Raw genomic sequence first — 21,134 nt, forward strand, 5'->3', positions numbered from 1 at the left:
TCACTGCAATATGAGTTCCACAAATTAAAATTCCTGATCTCCATTAAATTAAACATTATACAATATATGTAGGTATATTTGTTGAAAGTTTCAAATAAAATGGTGACGCTCACTTTAGCAAACGTTTCAAATGATTCAAATAAATTGACAAACTTATATACAACAACAACAACCCCCATTATCAATCATATAATAATGTAAAAGCAGTATATAAAAAAAATATTTTCTAACCAAATAAAAACTTTACAAAACTGCTTAAAACTCTTTGTTGTTTGTTTGAAACACACACAAAACACGAAAGCCAACGATTATGCAGTTGTAAATGTTGCCAACGATAAAATGTTGCTTTTGATTACACAAACATATTGCCAGCAAGTGTTTACTTTTATAGAGGGTTAATTTTATCGTTTATTTTATGCACCCAAACAACAAGTGCTTCTGAAACATTTGTTTAGCTACATTTCATACCACATGTTGCTATTCAATGTTGCTGGCTATGCTGTTAATGTGAATAAACTTTACTTAATATGTTTGAAAGTTTACTTCTTTTTTTTTGCTTTTTCATTTCAGTTTGGCTTTTAATAGCAAATACAAAAAAATGTGAATTCATATAAAGTTAAGGTGAAATAACAGCTAGAGAATACTGTTGCCAGTGATGATGAAGTTTCATAATGTTTTAAATAATAATGATGTTTAATAACAACAATAAACACATTGCTGTTAGCATAAAATGAAATGAATTTTTATCATACAAATGCACACAGAGTTTAAATGGGGGCAGGATGAATAGTTAGTTGAAATTAATAAAAATAAGAAACATTTGACTAAGGTTAAACTTACCATAGTGTTAAGATCTTATTTTAGCTAAATTATACTGTAAAGTATGGGAAAAATCAGGAAACATTTGGCCAAGGTCCCCCTCAGAAAATTACTTGAACATTCACAATTGTCTTATAATAACACTCTGCTACAAAATGACACTATTTGTCAGAACTTGAAAAGCGACCTAATGGGGGTTGTAGGCCTAGGTGAGGACATACTAAAATCGTTTTCAAAGATTTTGAACACCCTCAAAATTTTGAGATATTTTGAAAAAACTGTTTTAGGGTAGGTCGTAGTAATTTAGTACCTCTAACTCATACATACGGATTTCAAAATTTTAAACAATTATGGATAGACAAAGAATTAAGCTTTCATACAATGTATGCACAAAATGTATATAAAAAAAAATTGAGTAAGTTTTTATAAAAAGTTTCGCTTTATTTTTTATTTTTTTCGTATTATTTCATATTCAACAATAGTTAATTTTAATTTTCAGTGTTTTAAAGACAACTTTATATGGGAAAAAATGAGATATTACTTGTTAAAATCGGTTTATATTTGCAAAAGTTATTAAACTTTTTTGAAAAAAGTTCGAAAAAATTTACCTTGTAAATTCAAAATTTTAAAAATATTTTTTTTCTACAGTTTTTTGTTTATTTTTTATGTGTTAATTAAAATTGAATAACTTTTAGCATTTTCATCCAATTTGAATAATTAAAACCATGTTTTGTAAAGAACTAAATTTCCTATATATGTTGGTATAAATTTTTATAAACTTTCATATCAAAATAAGCAATGAAAAGCGACTAAATTCAAAAATGTTGATAAATTTTGTTTTTCTTTTAGATATTCTTAACAAAAAGAATACTTATAACTTAAAAATGTATCAAAAAATGCACGTCATTTTAAAGCATAATCAGCTTTCTTTCCAAACCCGTTAAAAAAATTAAAATCGGACAAAAACTGACTAAGCTACAGGTCGATAAGTCGACGAACATCACTGAAAACGGGTTTTTCAGAATAACTTCTGAATTTGATGTTTCTGAAATTTTTAGTGTACTCAGCAAGACCTAGTTTTTTTCCAAGTTTTTTTTCCATTGTAGCACCGTGTAATTAATATCGTGATGTAATTTAACATATCTTCAATATATATATAAAAATGGATGTGTGTATTAGAGTGACAGCCGATTTTTTTTTCAAATGTCAAAGAGTGCCGGGTGGAATATTGTGACACTAGACCTAAAAGTTAAGTGCTGAAAATTTGAGACAAATCGCACAACGATTTCAGAACGCGTATCGAGGACAAAGTTCAGATATATGCAAAATTTTACTATTTATATGGAATAAATAGGTGAAACTCGTTAACTTTCTGCATTATTTTCTAGAAATATGTAGATTTATTTATATTAATGAATATTACATTAAAATTTTTTTTGGGAAATTAACCCTGTATCTTCTTTGGATCAAAATGAAACAAAAACTGTATTGTAGCCAAAAAATGCAAATTTTTCAGTTTCTGTAAAAATTTTTCTACTAAATAAATACTTTCGCAATTGAATGCTAAAGAATCGAAATGCGTACGTAATTATCATTATAATGAGATATAAATGACAAAATTTGGTTAAAATATGTTAAAGTTCTTACAAATTCGCCAGACCATTAACGTGTCTCAGGCCACTTGAACAAGGAATTTAGGAAAAAAATTAACATATTTAGACAAAAATTTAAATAAAATCTAATTTTTATTTAAAATACATATATACCGTTACCTTTTCCAGGTATAGCCAAAAAAAAATTTTTTAACGGCTGTTTATAATTTTCAAATTTTTAAAAAATTTGTTAAACAAATTTCAGAATTTTTTGATCATCACATTGGGATTTATTGAGATCATAATAGGGAATAAAAATATGAAAAAATTATCTTAATACCTCATACAGTTTTTCCGAACCTGCGATTTAAATTTTGCGATTTTCAAGAAAATCTAATTTTTTGTCCATATTTTAGGGAATGAGCCCAATTTCCTTACTGTTTTAAGTTTTAAGCAAAACCTATTCATAATATTATAGTCCTGGTAATTCTAAACATGGTCTGAAAGTTTTACTAATATCCGAAAACGTTAACCTTTAAATCGTGAAGGTCAAAGGTAAAATTTTTTAATATTTGGAATTTCTAATGGAAAGATAGCGAAATGTTACATATTTTTGGGCCGATTTTAATGAAACTTGAGGAAACTTGAGTCAGTGAATGAATGAGTCAGGCCATTTTTAAATATATGTATTTTTTAAATAAAGCCCAAAAAGACGATCGTGCGTATACTTTAGTAACTGTGTGTATATGTGAAAATTGTGTACATAGCTTGGGGAAAATGTTTTCAAAATTCAATCAATCGAAAGAAGAACATTAACTACTTAATTTAATGCATATCAAACAAAAAAGTTTAATTTTGTGAATATGAGCGAATTCACTTAATTGTGAATAAATTCGAAAAGAATCAATCGATTTTTATGTGTTTTGTTATTGTAACAAAACCAAAACAGATGTAAAATGTATACTCAGCCGAACGTCTAAGAGCCGGACAAGCCGAGCCACCGAGCAGTGAAATATTATAAATATATTTTACTAGTTTTTTTTCAAATTTCCATTTTCGTATACAAATAGTAAAGTTAAGAAGCCATTTCAGGAGAAAATAATTTTCCTTCATACTACTTTTTAGGTGAAAAATGTTCCTAATTACCAGGGAAACCAAAATATGCAAATGCATGTTTTTCCTGGTGAGTCTAATGGGCACATTGATAAGAAATTTTGCACGTTTCAGAACTATTTAAGAATTTTGGCATCGATTTGTTAGTGCATATTTTGCATATTTTACCCTTAAATGCATATTTTTGAATATATTGGTTTTAAGAGCATATTTATGTAATATTTTTGCGTTTTTAGAGCATATTTTGACTTTATCAAAAACAAATTTTGTCTTACCTTTTTTTCGCTATTGTGTTACAGGTTTTTACTTCCTTTGTTTAAAATTCAAAATTGAAAAATAGATGTTTTTTTTAATATAAAATAAGCACTATTTTAATAATAATTTATTGCAATAACAACCTTAATTGAAAAAGTGACTTTATATTTGTATAAAACTAGCTGTCCCGGCAAACGTTGTTCTTCCATAGCTCACACAAAGTTAAAAGACTTCCACTATAATAGTACTAAAGATATGCATTAATAAATTTTTACTTTGTATGGGAGGTGTCATAACCATTGTACCTATATAGGTCAATTGTGAATCTAAACCATCCAGGGACCCACTCAAACACACACAACAAATTTCATCGAAATTGGTCCAGCCGTTAAGAACGAGTTTAGTTACTAACACACGTACAGAAGAATTATATATATATACTAGCTGACCCTGCAAACGTTGTTCTGCCATAGCACACACAAAGTTTGAAGACTCCCACTATAATAGTACTCCACATATGCAATAATAATTTGTTACTTTCTATGGGAGGTGCCATGCCTATTGTTCCTATATAGGTCAATTGTGAATCTAAACCATCCAGGGACCCATTCAAACACACACAACAAATTTCATCGAAATCGGCCCAGCCGTTAAGGAGGAGTTTAGTTACTAACGTACAGAAGAATTATATCATAATATTAATAGGCAAGTCGATTTCTTTAGACCCCTTTTACGATCACATTATACTTTCAATTTGGGCAAGAAATATACCATTTTAAAGGGATTTATTCACAGATGTGCAGAATATATATTTTATTGAAATCGGTTCAGTTTTTTAGGAGTTGTAAGCGTTTAAAGATGTTACTAACACATATGCAAAAACGTGTACATGTGAACCTTAAGCTACAAAGTAAACAAAGCAATGCGTGTTTGTCCAATTTGTTGTTGTAAATAAATAAGAGAAACAATTAAACAATTTTGATTTCGCTCTGTTTTAAGTGAGAGTTGTTATAGAAAACAAAGAAGAAGACTTTGTATATTTTGAAGGTGTTTTTTTTATTTTCTAACTCCCTTCACCAAATTATACCTTAAAATTTTAAATATTTTTAAGTAAACAAAATTTAATTTTTTGGAAAAAAAATTTTTTCGATTATTTTTTTTTTAAATTTTAAAAAAAAAATTTTTTTTGTCTTTTAAATTTTTTAAAAAAAAAAAAAAATTCGGGTTAAAAATTTTTTTTCCGATTTTGACCCATTGTAGGTCCAACTTACTATGGTCTTATATACGTTGCAAATGTCTTTGAAATATCTATCATTAGACATACAGATATAGATCAAAAATAGGTCAAAAATCGAGGTTGTCTTTGTTTTTTCCTCATATCTCAGCCATTTGTGGACCGATTTTGCTGATTTTAGATAGCAAAATTCTCGAAAGCATGTCTGACAGTATTATTGAAGATTTGGATCCCGAAGATATCTGGGGTCTTCAGAAAATTGATTTCAACAGACAGACAGACAGACAGACGGTCAGACAGACAGACGGACATGGCTTAATCACGAAGGTGAAGGGTATAAAAACTGTTTATGCATATGGGGGTAAATATATAATTGTACATAATTAAATAGTTATTTTATAATATGTGCAGAACTAAAATTGTGACGGTTTTCAAACTTCATACGAATCAATTAATCAAAAATGGGACGGGTGGGAAAAAATGGTAAGTCGCCTCCCATACAAAGTAAATAGTTGTTTCTAAATATTTTGTGAACTATAATTGCAAGATTCTTCAAACTTAGTCTACATGGCTCTTTTATAATTTTGCATAGTTTCGCTGAAATTGTTCGGGATTGGAATAGTGGGCGTGGCACAACCTTTACAAAGTATATAATTAATTTCGAATATCTGTAGAACTATAATTGTAAAAGTGTTTAAACTCTTATCGAATTAATTTCGTATTACTGAATATAAACGGAATTAGATTAGAGGGCATAGCACTCAAAATAGGAGGGTTCGGAAAAGGAGGTGAGTCACCTCCTATACAAAGTAATAATTGCAAGGTTCTTCAAACTTTGTCCGCATAGCTCTCTTACCATTTTACACAGATTGGCTGAAAATGGTCGGGATTGCATTAGTGGTTGTGGCACAAAGTAAATAATTAATTTTGAATATCTGGAGGACTATTTTTCTAATAGTATTTAAACTCCGTATCAATCAAAAACGAATTTATTCCTGTTCCCTGTTCGAAATTTAGCTAAGCATGATCGGCTTAGTAGGAATGACCCCTTCCTTATAAAGGAAAGTTAAAATAAAGCTTGATATTTACATAAAAGTTTTAAAAATGGGTGGGATCAGAGCAGTGGAGTGGTGTCTCCTATACAAAATTAGTTAGTTATTTTCGAATATCAAGTGAACTGTAATTGAGAGATTCTCAAATTTTGTATGTGTTATTTTCATATTTCCATTCATATTTTTTTAATTTTACTAGGGTAGGGGTAGCGAAGTGCACCGGGTTATGCTAGTATATAAAATATAATCAAAAAATACCTCAAAGACTTTTCATAATTTAAGTTCCTATTGTTTTTATGTTTTATTTATTTTTTGTTATACTTGTTTTAATTCTTGTTATTTTTGTTTATTTTATGTTATTTAACATTTTTAGAAATTTTTTGGTAAAAAATTATGTAAAAGTTTGTTTTTTTAAGAACATATTTTTTAAATTTTAAGAGCATATTTTAAAATTTTTACTGCATATTTAAAGCGCTTAAAACGCTTTTTTAGAGCATATTTCCGGTTTCCCTTCTAATTACAAACCCAAAAAGTATACATATATATTCTGGATCGTTATAGATAGCGCAGTCAGCCCACAAATATATCATATATAATCCAGTCATTAATATATTTAGACAATATAATAATAACACGGTGCTACGATGGAAAAAAATTGGAAAACGGCCTAGCGTGGGTTATAGGTCTTGCTGAGTACACTACAAATTGTCTCTAAAAATTTCAGAAACACCCTCAAATTCAGAAGTTATTCTGAAAAAACCGTTTTCAGTAATGTTCGTCGACTTATCGATCAATAGCTTAGTCAGTTTTTGTCCGACTTTAAATTTTTTAACGGGTTTGGAAAGAAAACTGATTACGCTTTAAAATGACGTGCATTTTTTGATACATTTTTAAGTTATAAGTATTGTTTTTGTTAAGAATATCTAAAAGAAAAACAAAATTGATCAACATTTTTAATTTTAGTCGCTTTTCATTGCTTATTTTGATATGAAAGTTTATAAAAATTTATACCAACATATATAGGAAATTTAGTTCTTAACAAAACATGGTTTTAATTATTCAATCGGATGAATAATTAAAAGTTATTCAATTTTAATTAACACCATTTTTAGTATTTTCTCCCCCAGCGCATATAAATAAAAATAAACAAAAAACTGTAGAAAAAAAAAATATTTGAAAATTTTGAATTTTGAAGTTTAATAACTTTTGCAAATATAAACCGATTTTAACAAGTAATATCTCATTTTTTCCCATATAACTTGTCTTTAACACACTGTGCAAAAAAGAATAGGTTTTCGTAGAAAAAAATTAAATTAACTATTTATTGTTGAATATGAAAAATTACCAAAAAAATAAAGAACATTTTTATAAAAACATACGGAAATTTTTTTATATACATCTTCTGCATACATTTTATGAAAGCTTCTTTGTCTATCCATAATTGTTTAAAATTTTGAAATCGGTCTAAAAATGTGTGAGTTAGAGGTACTAAAGTACTACGACCTACCCTAAAACAGTTTTTTCAAAATATCTCAAAATTTTGAGGGTGTTTCAAAATCTATGAAAACGGTTTTAGTTGTCTTCACCTAGGCCTACAACCCCCATTAGGTCTCTTTTCAAGTTCAGACAAAAAGTGTCATTTTGTAGCAGAGTGTAATTCATAGTAATTCGGAATTACAATGGGTCAAAATTTGGAAAAAATAATTGTTAACCCAAGTTTTCACTAACAAATTTATTTTTTCAATAAAATTTTTTTTCAACTGTTTTTTTCAGTAATTAAATTTGTTCAATCTTTGAAAATATACTTTGGGGAATATATAAAAAAGGTTGTCACAAACATATACTTGTTTACTGTAACTATATATATGGTTGATACAATCATGTGAATTGTAAAATTAACCATATTATGGTTACCACAACAATGTAAATAGTTACTGTGACTATAATATTGTTAACAAACTTGTAACAATGTTGAAATGGTTACAGTAAACATGCACAACTATATTTTTTCTCTGCGTTTAGTAACAGGCAGTTGAGTCAAATGGGTTAAGAGAAGCAACGGCAGGTGACAAGAATTATATAAGCAATAATGGTTGACTTTTAGTCTCATTTTACTAAATTTAAAGACGGGTTATCTCTCATTTTTCAGACATTGGATATTACTAGACACCTTTCTGATAATTTTTAAAACATTATCAGATATTCGACTCATTGCTCGTCGAATTGCTTCTCCATCATCCTGGATAAATCGTAGCGGAAAATCGATTTTAAACAGTTACATTCAAAAGTTGCTTAACTTGCGAACAACACTTCGTCCTCCTTTATCTGTCTCATCTTAATCTGTTAAGATATGCTTGTCCGGTAAAACAAATCAAGCAAGCTCTAACTCTTAAAGCTTTTCAAAAGAACTTTTCAAACTGCCCTGTCATATTCATAGATGCATTCAATGCAAAGTAACCCAACTAAAGTTGCCAACAAACAAATGTATGAAACTCAGCCATGTTGTTGTTGTTGTTGATGATGCTGCTGTTAGTTGTTGGCCGTTTGATTTATATAAATGTTTGCTTGGTTAATGTTGTTGTTGTTGGTGATGGTGCTGCTGGTGGTGGTGTTGTTGTTGCTATTTCTGTTGCCGAGTTTTTCTTTGTTGTATGAAACTGAAAAACAAAAACACTCTTTACATGTATACGGGCGATTGCTGCTGCTGTTATTTTTGTTGCTGTTGTTGCAAGTATTGTGTATCTGAAAAGTTGAAATGTATACAATTCCAAAATACAAAATAAAACAAAAAACAACACAACACAACAAACTGAAAACAAAACAAAAACATTTACATACACACACATACACATATAAAGCAAGAGTGTGAGTATGTGTATGTATTCATGTGTGTAGGTTTGTATCTATGTGTAAATTACACTCTTACTCCGTTAAAGTGTGTGTTGTGTTGTGTAGAAGCATTAAAGTATAAAATGTATGAAACATATGAATTCATGTGTTTATATGCAAGTATGTATGTTTGAATGTTTGAATGTTGGTGGTGTGTTTTTATTTGTTTGCATGAATGTATGTAAGTATATACAATTACATACACATTAATGTGTATGCATGTGAGTATCTGTGTGTGTTGCGTCGAGTCTTGATGTTTTCAAAAACAAACCATGCCATTCTACGACAAACGATGACTACTACTACTACTATTACGACTACGTACCACCACTACAACGACTACAACTCTATACTAAAACCAACCAGAAAAGTTGAGCTGTTTGGCAACTTTATAAACATACATTGCCTCAGTCGTTTAGTAACTGTTGCATCGTACGTTGTCATATTTTTTACAACACTCGCGCTCATTCGTTCGTTCATTCGTTTCTTTTCATACGTTGGTTCTTCGTGTATTCTAAATCTTACAGATACAAATACAACACATAAATTTGTGTGCGTTCTATAGTGACAACCACAACAATTTCTCCGCTTCTTTTTATAATACAAATAAATCAAAAAATATATAGTATATTTCAAGTTGGTTTCTAGATATTTTTTGTGGGTAAACAAAAAAAGAAAACAACAACAGCAACTAGAAAAAATTCTGATAAGATAAATTGTATTAACAGAAAAAATATCAATTTTTATATTGATTTAAAAAAATAAATTCTAAGAATTTAAAAAAAAAAAATAGCCGGGTTGCGCGCCAAATTTAAAAAAAAAACACACACATATACACATAAAAAAATATTCTAAAACGAGTTTTATAAATTATAATTAATAAAAATAAATAAAATTTTAAATACAAAAAATTCTTTTTTTACCAAATAATAAAAAAGTTTTTCTTAAAAGCAGCTTAAAGTTTGTTTAAGTAAATATATTGCAAAATACATTAGTGCCAATTGTATTTTTTAAAAGCTTTTGCTTAATTAAAGAAAAAATATTAAAAAAAATTTAATAAATAAAATCATCAATTGCAACTTTATATTCAACACTATGCTTCAACAATTATTAAACAAAATGGGTCTGCAGCAGCAAAAATTCTATATGGTTCTGTGTATCTTAGCCATTTTAACAGGTGAGCAATTTGTTTGTGTTTTTTTTCAATATTATTAGCGGGTCTTAAGAGAAGATGTTTTATATAAAGATAATGCGTTTTGTTTTTAAACCGGTTTGTAAAGAAGCTTAATGAAATCATTTAAAAATATGTGATATTTTTAGCAAATATTTAAATTATTTATTTTATTGTTGTGGTTTGTAAACAAGTTTTATTTAAAAGGGAATTACAAATAAAACAATATTATGGGAATAGATTTTAATTAGTAATATTACACAGAAATCGGTTTGTTAGTAATTAAATATAAAATCTTTTATTAATGTTATAATTTAATTAGATTTTTTTTGTGGAAATTGTTTTCAAAAATTCTTTTTAATTCATTATAATGCACAAATTGCGTGCTATAGTTGCCAACCAGTTTTATTTCCAGTTCAAGATTTCAATTTATACAGAGGCGTTGGCCATGAAAGCTTTTTTTAGGGGCATGTTGATTACTAAATTCTATTCAAACATATAGGTATACCAGGAAGTTTTCACTTTCATAAGAAGGAGCGTTACAGACCTTGAGAATATATTTGGACCAATAATGAGTTTTATGGAATAATGTTTTTCTTCTAATTTCAATCGATAAAACTATATACATTTAAATTAAATTTAAAGTTATTTTTTCCATTTCAAAAGCTTAATTCAAAATTGGAGGTCATTACTTTGACATCTTCAGGTTGGCAATAAATAGTTTTAAAATGTAACGTTTGAAATGGCAACGTTTTTAGAATTTTGAAAAGCAATGAAGATTTATCAGGAAAAGTACCCATCACAAAATTGTAGTGCTTTTTTCTTGACAACAAACGTCATTAATTGTTATGATAAATATTTCTCAAGTATAGGCAGGTGGTAATGTTAGATAAAATAGGCGAAGTTTAAACATATTCAGAAATAAGTAGGTTAAGTTAGGGGTGTCAACGATTCTTTTTTATCATTGAAATACAAAATGTATACATACAAAACCATTTCTAGTTATAATATTAACTAATTTGGAGGCTCATAAAAATTAACAACTTTAGAATTTAATTTTAATAAAACTAATTCAAAACCCCAGTAAAAATATTTGATTCAAAAAAACAAAAATTTAGTTATAAAAATAAATAATTCAAAAACTTTATGATAAAAGTGAAACCTAAAGAAAATGCAAATTGTCGGTTATTGTGATTGAACAGCAATCTTTTGCTATAAATGGCTTTTAGTGCAACTTTTAAGAAAGAAAATTAATTTAATAAACAACCAATTTATTAGAAGCGAATTTGTAATAAATTAAAGGTTCGAATGTTCAAAACAATTTATGTGCTCATCTCGTCTTCGCCCTCGTATTTTTTCGGCTCCAATCAAACATTAATATTTGGCGCAAAATACCCTATTTGGTTCTAAACTCATAAAATATTGATAACATGAGATAATTGGTTGTGCGCAGGTCCAGCAAAATGCAATACTGATTAAATAAATTAGGTGGCAACGCAGCTTTAAATAAACAAAAGAAAATAAATTTAGGAAATATGAGAAAGTGATTTCATTAGGAGATTTTTCTATAAGTATTTGTAAACATAAACAGAATACTAAAATATTAAGTTCAAGGCGAATTGATCTATAATAAGGTGGCATCCTTTTTCCGGAATGTCAAACTCCACATAAATAAAACTAAAAATATTCTCATGAATGTTAGTATAACAAACCCAATATCAACACGAATTTACACAAAGTGAGAGAGAGCAGTGGCGAGTTTAAACAAATTCATTATGTTTTATATATATAATTAGGGATTGACATACAAAACAATTAATTCACTGTTGTGAATGTGAAACTCAATTATTGAGTTCGCTAGAATCTGACAATATTCGGCAATGTTTCCAAATTGTATAAATTCTCCATGTATAAAAAAATTAAGAAATTTGCCTGAACTTTGAATTTTAATAAAATCAACCTTGAAAAATTGATTTATTTCTGTATAAAGTTTTCAGGTTTAAACTATTTCTGATTTAAATCTGCATAATAGAATGAAGAATGCTTTTAATTTGAAACCTTACACAAGTATTATTTCAAAGACCCTTAAATAATAACTTTGGCTACTTTTCTTCAATAGCAACCAACCACTCGAAATATGTACAATATATATATATAATTTGCAATACTTTCAGGTTTGATATAAAACTGCATAGAGTAATAAATAGAGACGAGATACTCCGATTTGTCAAACAAAACTACATTGATACATTGACTAGCATGTATGTTTTTGTTGCGAGAGTTAGGTTTTTGACAACATACTTAGGTCAACATACTTAAATGTCAAACATTTGATAATTATTCTCTTTATTTTCATTACCAAACATTTCCATCAGCAGAGAATATTTTGTATAAAATGGCATGCCTCTAGGTCAGGTCCCATGAATATGTTAGTAGGAAAAGCATCCCGGTAGTTCTGGTAGCTACCTACCCTACATAGCTTACAAAGAGACAGTCAAGTAGCTTATTCAAAGTAGTCAACGTATGTCAGTACACTTACTGGCTTTAATTAGTCAGTTATATAACTATACTGTCCAACAGCATTTTTGGAATAAACTTCTAGTCCAGCTGGTCTGAGTTCTTTTTTACAGTGGGTCAAAGTTTTAATTTTTTGTCAAAGCGATCATTATACTAACTGATAAAAAAGTAAGTAAAAGTGTGAGAGAATTCTTATAGTCAGAATTATGTTTTGGAATTTTATGGGGATAATTTTTATGGAAGATCTTAATCCTCTAGCTTATCTATTTAGGGGGGTCCTTTCAAAAAGAACATTTAAGGATTAGAATGTTTTAAGAAAAATTTTCCAGGAAAATTTTAGTGGGGGTCACCAAATTTTTAAATAAAGCTCTTTACGTTTAATGAGCAGAATTACAAATTAGATAACATCCAAAGAATCACTTAAAGAGGCCTTTCTCGTAGAATAGGATAAAATAATTAAAGAAACTATACTTCAATTGGATTGGATCATATTTTTAATGATTGCTTTGGATCATAATATAATTACTTCATAAATTAGTATGTTTGATCATAGTATGATATTATATGATACTAATAATAATCATAATATGTTTGGATTACAATGATAAATCTTATCATAGATTATCTTTACCACAACCATATTTTTTCTCTGCATGCTAGCATTTTTTCTCAATGCAATTACTTTTTCCAATCAGTCAGTTAAAATAAAATTTCTGTTCATGTGTGAGAAACTTTAAAAAAATATTTTTCAAATCAATTAATCATAACATTTGCTTTATTTACTTATACAAATACAAAATTTAATAAATTTTCTACAATTTTGTTTAAAAATTTCTAATTTTGTTTTGTAACTACCATTTTAAATGCTTATTTATTTGATTCCTCAAATACATGGCCACTCTAATTGTATTGTAACTATTTTATGTAATGAATTCCTAAACTTTTTAATGAAAAAGTTTTATTTTATTGGTTGGTGTGTTTTTGTTTAATATATAAAAAAAGGAAATTAAAACAATTTCATATGAACTTTGTCCTTAGCGGCAAGTTTATCAACTGTTTTGCAAATCATTTAAATAGTGACGAAAATTAAAGCAATAAAATAGTTGAAGGCTGGTTTTGAAATCATGATAATGAGCGCAGCTGGAGGAAAAATCCTTTTTAAATTGCAACAGAAAATCTGAATTGAATTTCAAAAATCTCTAGGGCGCATGCTCTTAGAAATATAAGCTACTTATGTATATGTTTTGTTTTGAAAATATGGAAATATCTAAGTGCTAAATATTCGAAATTCAAACTATTCATTTGATACATTATTCAGTGGTGTTATTCACAAAATAAAAAAATGGAAATGGATTACATAACATGTCTGTCAAAATCATTGTTTATATTTACATACATATATCTTGGAATCTCATACATATGATATACAATTCAATTGATGTTGAAATCAAAATAACTACTCAATTTTATGTATATCAAACAAAAAAAACTAAAATTTTGTAAAAATGAGTGAATTCGCTTAATTGTGAATAAATTCGAAAATAATCAATCGATTTTTATGATCGATAGCTCATTTTGTTACTATTACATTTGGCTTTGCGATAAAGTAATAAATCTAAACAATTTCTGCCATTTTCGATTTTTCATGATTTTTTTAAAACAAAAAAATTTGCTACTTTCTTATAAAAAATATTTTTTTTGCTTAAATTTTTTATTATAACTCCGAAACTACTGAGCCGATTGAAACGCAATATATATGTGAAAATTTTTACATAGCATGGGGCAGCCGTTTTCAAAATTCAATCAATCGGAAGAAGAACATTAACTGCTCATTTTTATGTATATCAAAGAAAAAACTAAAATTTTGTGAAAATGAGTGAATTCACTTAATTGTGAATAAATTCAAAAACAATCTATTGATTTTTATGATCGATATCGCATTTTATTGCTATTATATGTGGCTTTGATAAAATAATAAATTTGAAAAATTTTTGCAGTGATTTTTTATGATTTTTTTAAAACCAAAAAATTTGCTATTTTCTCATAAAAAATATATTTATAACCTACACCACCATAGTGGGGAGGGTATTATGCGTTTGTGCAGATGTTTATAACGCCGAAAAATGTTAGTCTAACACCCACCTTAAAGTACACCGATCGACTTAGAATCACTTTCTGAGTCGATTAAACGATGTCCGTCCGTCCGTCTGGTTGGCTGTCCATGCAAACCTTGTGCGCAGAGTACAGGTCGCAATTTTGAAGATATTTCGATGAAATTTGGTCCATATTATTTTTTCGGCCCAAGGACCAAGCCTATTGAAACTGACTGAAATCAGTGCATTATTTCACTTAGCCCCCATACAAATGTTCTTCCGAAATTGGACTTTATCGGTCATAAATATTTAATTTATAAATGTATCTCCACAAATTGAGCTCCAAATAAGTTTTATATATACAAAATTCATGGCACCAAATTTTGTTACGATCGGTCCATAATTAGTCATAGCTCCCATATAGACCCGCTTCCGAAAATCACTTTAAAGTACATAAATCGCTTAAAAATGTTGGTATACTCACAAAATTCAACATAGTAAACTTTCATATAGACATAAATCACACGACCTAATTTCATGGTGATCAGTCCATAATTGGTCATAGCTCCCATATAAGGCCCACTTCCGAAAATCACTCAAAAATATAAATTATTGAAATTTTAAAAGAAAAATGTTTTTGCTCTTTTACTTAGTGTAGGGTATTATATGGTCGGGCTTGACCGACCATACTTTCTTACTTGTTTTTGCTTCAATTTGTTATTATAACTCGGAAACTAATGAGCTGATTGGAACTCAATATATAAAAGGCTTAAAGGTTATGTAAATTTGAATTTTTTCTAAGTTTATTTTAATAACGGGCTTACTCTTTTTGAGTTATCATTAATTATGTAGAGAAACGTCTAACAGAATTTATGATTTTATTTGATTAATATTTTGATACCGAACCTAAATTACATTTTCCATCCCTGATACGAACATTTGTAAACCAAATTCTTATAAAGTGTCAAGTATTAATATTTGTGATGATCGATAACCAAAAACATAAAATTTGTTTTGTTTTATGGTTAAAAAATTAATTTTAACAAACATTAAATCTTCTCATAAAAACCTAAATACCTGACATAATTAAAAAGATTTACACAATAATCTATGGTCCCCATATACATATTTGTTCGGAGCTTAAGAAATCTCCAACTATTTCTTAAATAAATAAAGACAACAATTTATGACCCAAAAAAAAGGTAAAATTTTTGTTTAAATTTATTATTTAAAAAATTTTTCATTTCTTTTAATGAACTATCATGCCATCATAAATTTGTTGCTCATTACAGAAAACAGTTTTATATCTGTTTAAATAAATCTCCCACTGCGCAAGTCTAGCATACTTCATGTGCTCTACTCATTCACTCACCAACACATGAGACACTCAACTCCACACCACACACCCAGATAGTTACTACTTGGGTACTCATAAATATATACAGGTAAAACGTTATTAACTCGTTTCTAAATAGATTCTTCTGTTACTGACTGTTATTGCTGCTTTTTTTTCTCAATCATTTTTTATTGTTTTCTTTCTTTTCTTGTTTCATTCTGTTTTGTTCATTTTCTTTGTATCCCCCAAGTGCAGTGTGTTTTAGTTGCCTGCCTTTTTTCCAGTTTAATTTTTAATATCTGTCTCTGTGTTTTTTAACCCGTTTTTATTATTTTATTGCTGCTTGGCTTAAATTGAAAATAACGTTTTTTCTTTCTTACAATTTTTCTTTTTTACCTCATTCTTGTATGTGTGCTGACTGAGTTCTGGTTTGACTTTTGCTCTGTATCATGTCTTGTATTTGTTACCTTTTCGTTTTAGTTTGTATTTTCGAAATGAAGAAAAACGTTTTAAAGTCAGTTTTATTTATTTTTTTAGTTTCTTTTTTTTTGCTTATTTTTTTCTGTTCTTTTTCACGTTTTATTCTTTGTATCAAAGTTCTTGTTATTGAAGTATAAAACGTGGTTTTTGTGTGTGGATGGACAAAAAACAAAATTAGATCATGGTTAAATGTGCTGGTTTTTAATTTCAATAAAGTAGTTTCACAACTTCTTTGATTAAGCTACAAAAATTATGAGGCTGAAATGAAAAAAACTAAGCTGTGAACAAAAACGAAAAATAAGTACTCTAGAGTTATGGTAAAAACAGAAAGTATTGCAAGAATTTACTCGTATAAAGCGAAAAAAAAAGTTCTTCAGTTCTGATAAAACACAGATAAAGCACAAACCATAATAGCCTTAGGACTGAGAGGCGGTTTTTCTTTGCCAAATATATGTAAGTTCATAAATAAAGGGTAATCTTTCGGGAGCAAGATCATTTAAATTAATAAAAATGTGTTGGATGAGTGTAAACGTCTTTAATCTATTATATCTTTATATTTTCTTGATTTTAAATAAACTTTTAGTCTAAATTTTTTGCTTTTTTGGTTACAAAAATTAATTTTTTGAAAAATTACCCTTTACATGCTCATAATGATGGCCATAGGCTAAATAGTTATTAGTTTGTAGTTTTTTTCATTGCAACTGTAGCAAGATTTATGAATTTTCACAAAGCTACAAAAAGGAATCAATGTACTTAGTTCGGAGTTTTTTATTATTATAAAGTTAAATTGGTTATAAAAATGCTAATAACAAAAGTGATAAAATGAACTTAAAAATAACATTTTAAATAAAAAACTTAAGACAATAAGAAAATTGTTGAGTTTCAATGTTAAATATTTCGCAAGAATTTTAAAACTTTGAAATATCACTGAAAGCAAAGATCTGGTTTTTTGAGACTGACAGTAATATTTCATACCTTTCACCATGACTATTAGGTTTGTTCATAAGTTTGTCCTTAAGTATGTATTTTGTATGTGTGAAATACGTGAAATACGTTTTCCGGAGCCCATAAATACCATAAGCTTTCACACTTATTTTCAATATATAAGCAAAACACCACGATTACCCCGATTTAGTTTTACACATCTGTGCATAGAAAATTATGATTAATTTTTTAGTACAAAATTGTTATCTATAAATTTTTACTAAAAAATTGTTTTCGATAATATTTTAGTAAAAAATTGTTATCGTTAATTTTTTAGTAAAAAATTTTCATGGTTAATTTTTTAGTAAAAAATTTGTATCGTTAAATTTTTAGTAAAAAATTGTTATCGATCATTTTTTAGTAAAAAAATTTTATCGATCATTTTTTAGTAAAAAATTTGTATCGACCATTTTTTAGTAAAAAATTGTTATCGATAATTTTTTAGTAAAAAATTGTTATCGATCATTTTTTTGTAAAAAATTGTTATCGAGAATTTTTTAGTAAAAAATTGTTATCGAGGATTTTTTAGTAAAAAATTGTTATCGCGGATTTTTTAGTAAAAAATTGTTATCAAGGATTTTTTAGTATAAAATTGTTATCGAGGATTTTTTAAAAAAAATTATAAATCAAATTTAGTCAAATTTAGTATAAAATTTGTATCGATATTTTTTTAGTAAAATATTGTTATTTGTTAGTAAAAAATTGTTATCGTTAATTTTTTAGTAAAAAATTGTTATCGATAAGCTTTTAGTAAAAAATTGTTATCGATAAGTTTTTAGTAAAAAATTGTTATCGATAAGTTTTTAGTAAAAAATTGTTATCGATAAGTTTTTAGTAAACAATTGTTATCGATCATTTTTTTGTAAAAAATTGTTATCGAGAATTTTTTAGTAAAAAATTGTTATCGAGGATTTTTTAGTAAAAAATTGTTATCGCGGATTTTTTAGTAAAAAATTGTTATCAAGGATTTTTTAGTATAAAATTGTTATCGAGGATTTTTTAAAAAAAATTATAAATCAAATTTAGTCAAATTTAGTATAAAATTTGTATCGATATTTTTTTAGTAAAATATTGTTATTTGTTAGTAAAAAATTGTTATCGTTAATTTTTTAGTAAAAAATTGTTATCGATAAGCTTTTAGTAAAAAATTGTTATCGATAAGTTTTTAGTAAAAAATTGTTATCGATAAGTTTTTAGTAAAAAATTGTTATCGATAAGTTTTTAGTAAACAATTGTTATCGATAAGTTTTTAGTAAAAAATTGCTATCTATAATTTTTTAAGTAAATAGTTGTTATTCATAGTTTTTTAGTAAACAATTTTTATCGATCATTTTTTAGTAAAAATTGTTATCGAAAATTTTTTAGTAAATAATTTTTATCGATAATTTTTTAATAAAAAATTGTTATCGAAAATTTTTTAGTAAAAAATTTTTATAGATAATTTTTTAGTAAAAAATTGTTATCGATAATTTTTTAGCAAAAAAATTGTTATGAGGATTTTTTAGTAAAAAATTGTTATCGAGGATTTTTTAGTAAACATTTTTATCGAAGATTTTTTAGTAAAAATTTTTATCGAAGATTTTTTAGTAAAAATTTGTATCGATAATTTTTTAGTAAAAAATTGTTATCGATAATTTTTTAGAAAAAATTGTTATGAGGATTTTTTAGTAAAAAATTGTTATCGAGGAATTTTTAGTAAAAAAATGTATAAATCAAATTTAGTCAAACATTTTTATCGATAACTTATAAGTGAAAAAAAATATCGATAACAGTTTTTAGTAAAAACAATAATTATCAAAATCTTTTTTAAACTGTTATCTATCATTTTTTTGTTAAAAAAAATTGTAACAGTGAAAAAAATTGGTATCGATAACAGTTTTTAGTGAATGAAATTTTATCGATTACAGTTTTTATTAAAAAAGCAGTCAATCTGACTCCAGATTGAAACAAACGATTACTTTTATTACTGAAATTGTAATAGGTTTCATCGCTGATGCAGTAACTTCTGGCACAGTGTAGGGTCTCCTCCTGTCTTCCATTTTTACATAACTGGCTGCAGCAATTCAAACCCCTAGCTAGCTCCTACTCCCTTAATACACCAAATTATTTTACACAAATACAACATATTATTTTAAAAAACATATAATTCTCATAATTAGTTAATTTCTTCAATTTCATTAAATTAACATATTTTATACTCTTTACTTTATGTTTGCATTTTTGCATTCATTTCATTAAATTTCATATTTTAAATGAATTCATGTATGCTCATCCAATTAGACAAATTGAAGTGATACCTGAATTTATTATTATTTTTAAAGCAGCTGTTAAAACAATTGAGTTTTTCTCTACTGCATCATCATCATCATCATAATATTTTCTACACTTTTATGCAAGTTTAAATATATATAAATGTAGGAAAGTATGTATATTAAATACCTTCAAGACATATACATACATCTAAGTATCTACAGCAAGTCTAGTACATACATACATATATGTAACTAAGTATAATTTAAAACAAATGACATAAAACGAATCATAAATGCTCTACTAAGCAAACAAGCCTTAATAAACCTTAAACTCAAAGCATGACTCTAGTTAAATTTCTTATTTATATTTTTGGTACTACAATTTCTGCTTTTAACAAGAATGTTATCTTAAAATCTAATTTGAAAAAGCAAAACCTCTTATTACAATCTAATTTGTTCATCTCTGGCTTCGTCACCACTAACATCACAAAAAATGTTCTTCGTTATCTACCTGCTGTAGCAAACTAAATATACCTTAACAATTTAGAGTGGTACAAAGGAAAATACAGACATTAGAGTTGGAAAAATATTTCTTTATAATAGTACTTATTATGTCTACAATATAAAAGGCACCTACCTCTATGTACGTACGTTCGAAGGTACACTGTACCTTAGTAAGTCCACATACTCTTGCATCAACTCTTATATATAAATATTACATACATACATCAAAAGGAAAATTTAAATAATTTATAGAAAAAAGCAAAAAAATAAAAAATAAAATAAAAATATTTATAAAATAAAGCAAAGTCAAGCTAAGAAATATGTACTATTATGGAGTAAACACATATATAAATAATTTTAAGTACGTATAATTGTCTATATGTTTGTACGAGTGTACCTACTAATGATATACATTAAATACGCCCTTGCATCATTATCAAAAGTGCATATAAAATGAAGAATCAGTCAGCAAAAGTACTTCACTTGTTTTTTTCTTCTATATTTCTTTTATGAACTCAAATAAAACTAAGGACCCGGTTTCAAGTGTTTAGATTAAACGTTATAATAATTTTCTTTCCTTATGAAAATATAAGAATTTTCAAGAACAGCATGTTTCACAGAGTAAGTTTAAGTAGCTTAAATTATTTTGGCCCAAAAAAATATTTTTAAACTCTTTTAAAGTATACTTTGGTGTAGGGCACATAAGATTCGGCATAGCCGAATATAGCTCTCTTACTTGTTTCCATTAAGTTTGTTTTCGTTTCCATTAGCCGCATAAACTTGGTTATCGATAAAAAATGTTTGCAGATTTTTATAATAATAATCATGTGATCGATAACTTTT

At 27.1% G+C, this 21,134-nt stretch overlaps 1 protein-coding gene across 4 annotated transcripts in view; it reads left to right on the plus strand.

Moving 5' to 3' along the window:
• Positions 1-9,320: 9,320 nt before the first annotated feature.
• The window catches only part of Fas3 (fasciclin 3), a 277,077-nt gene continuing 265,263 nt past the window's right edge, over positions 9,321-21,134 (plus strand). Inside the window, exon 1 of one of the 4 annotated variants that reach the window (XM_065502692.1) lies at positions 9,321-10,131. In XM_065502692.1, the coding sequence (XP_065358764.1) occupies positions 10,050-10,131 (82 nt within the window). In that variant the 5' untranslated portion in view covers positions 9,321-10,049. The remainder of the gene's footprint in view (positions 10,132-21,134) is intronic. The other 3 variants (XM_065502694.1, XM_065502693.1, XM_065502695.1) reach the window with 3 other exon arrangements.

This window comes from Calliphora vicina, chromosome 2, assembly GCF_958450345.1.
Source record: "Calliphora vicina chromosome 2, idCalVici1.1, whole genome shotgun sequence".
Taxonomy (NCBI): domain Eukaryota; kingdom Metazoa; phylum Arthropoda; class Insecta; order Diptera; family Calliphoridae; genus Calliphora; species Calliphora vicina.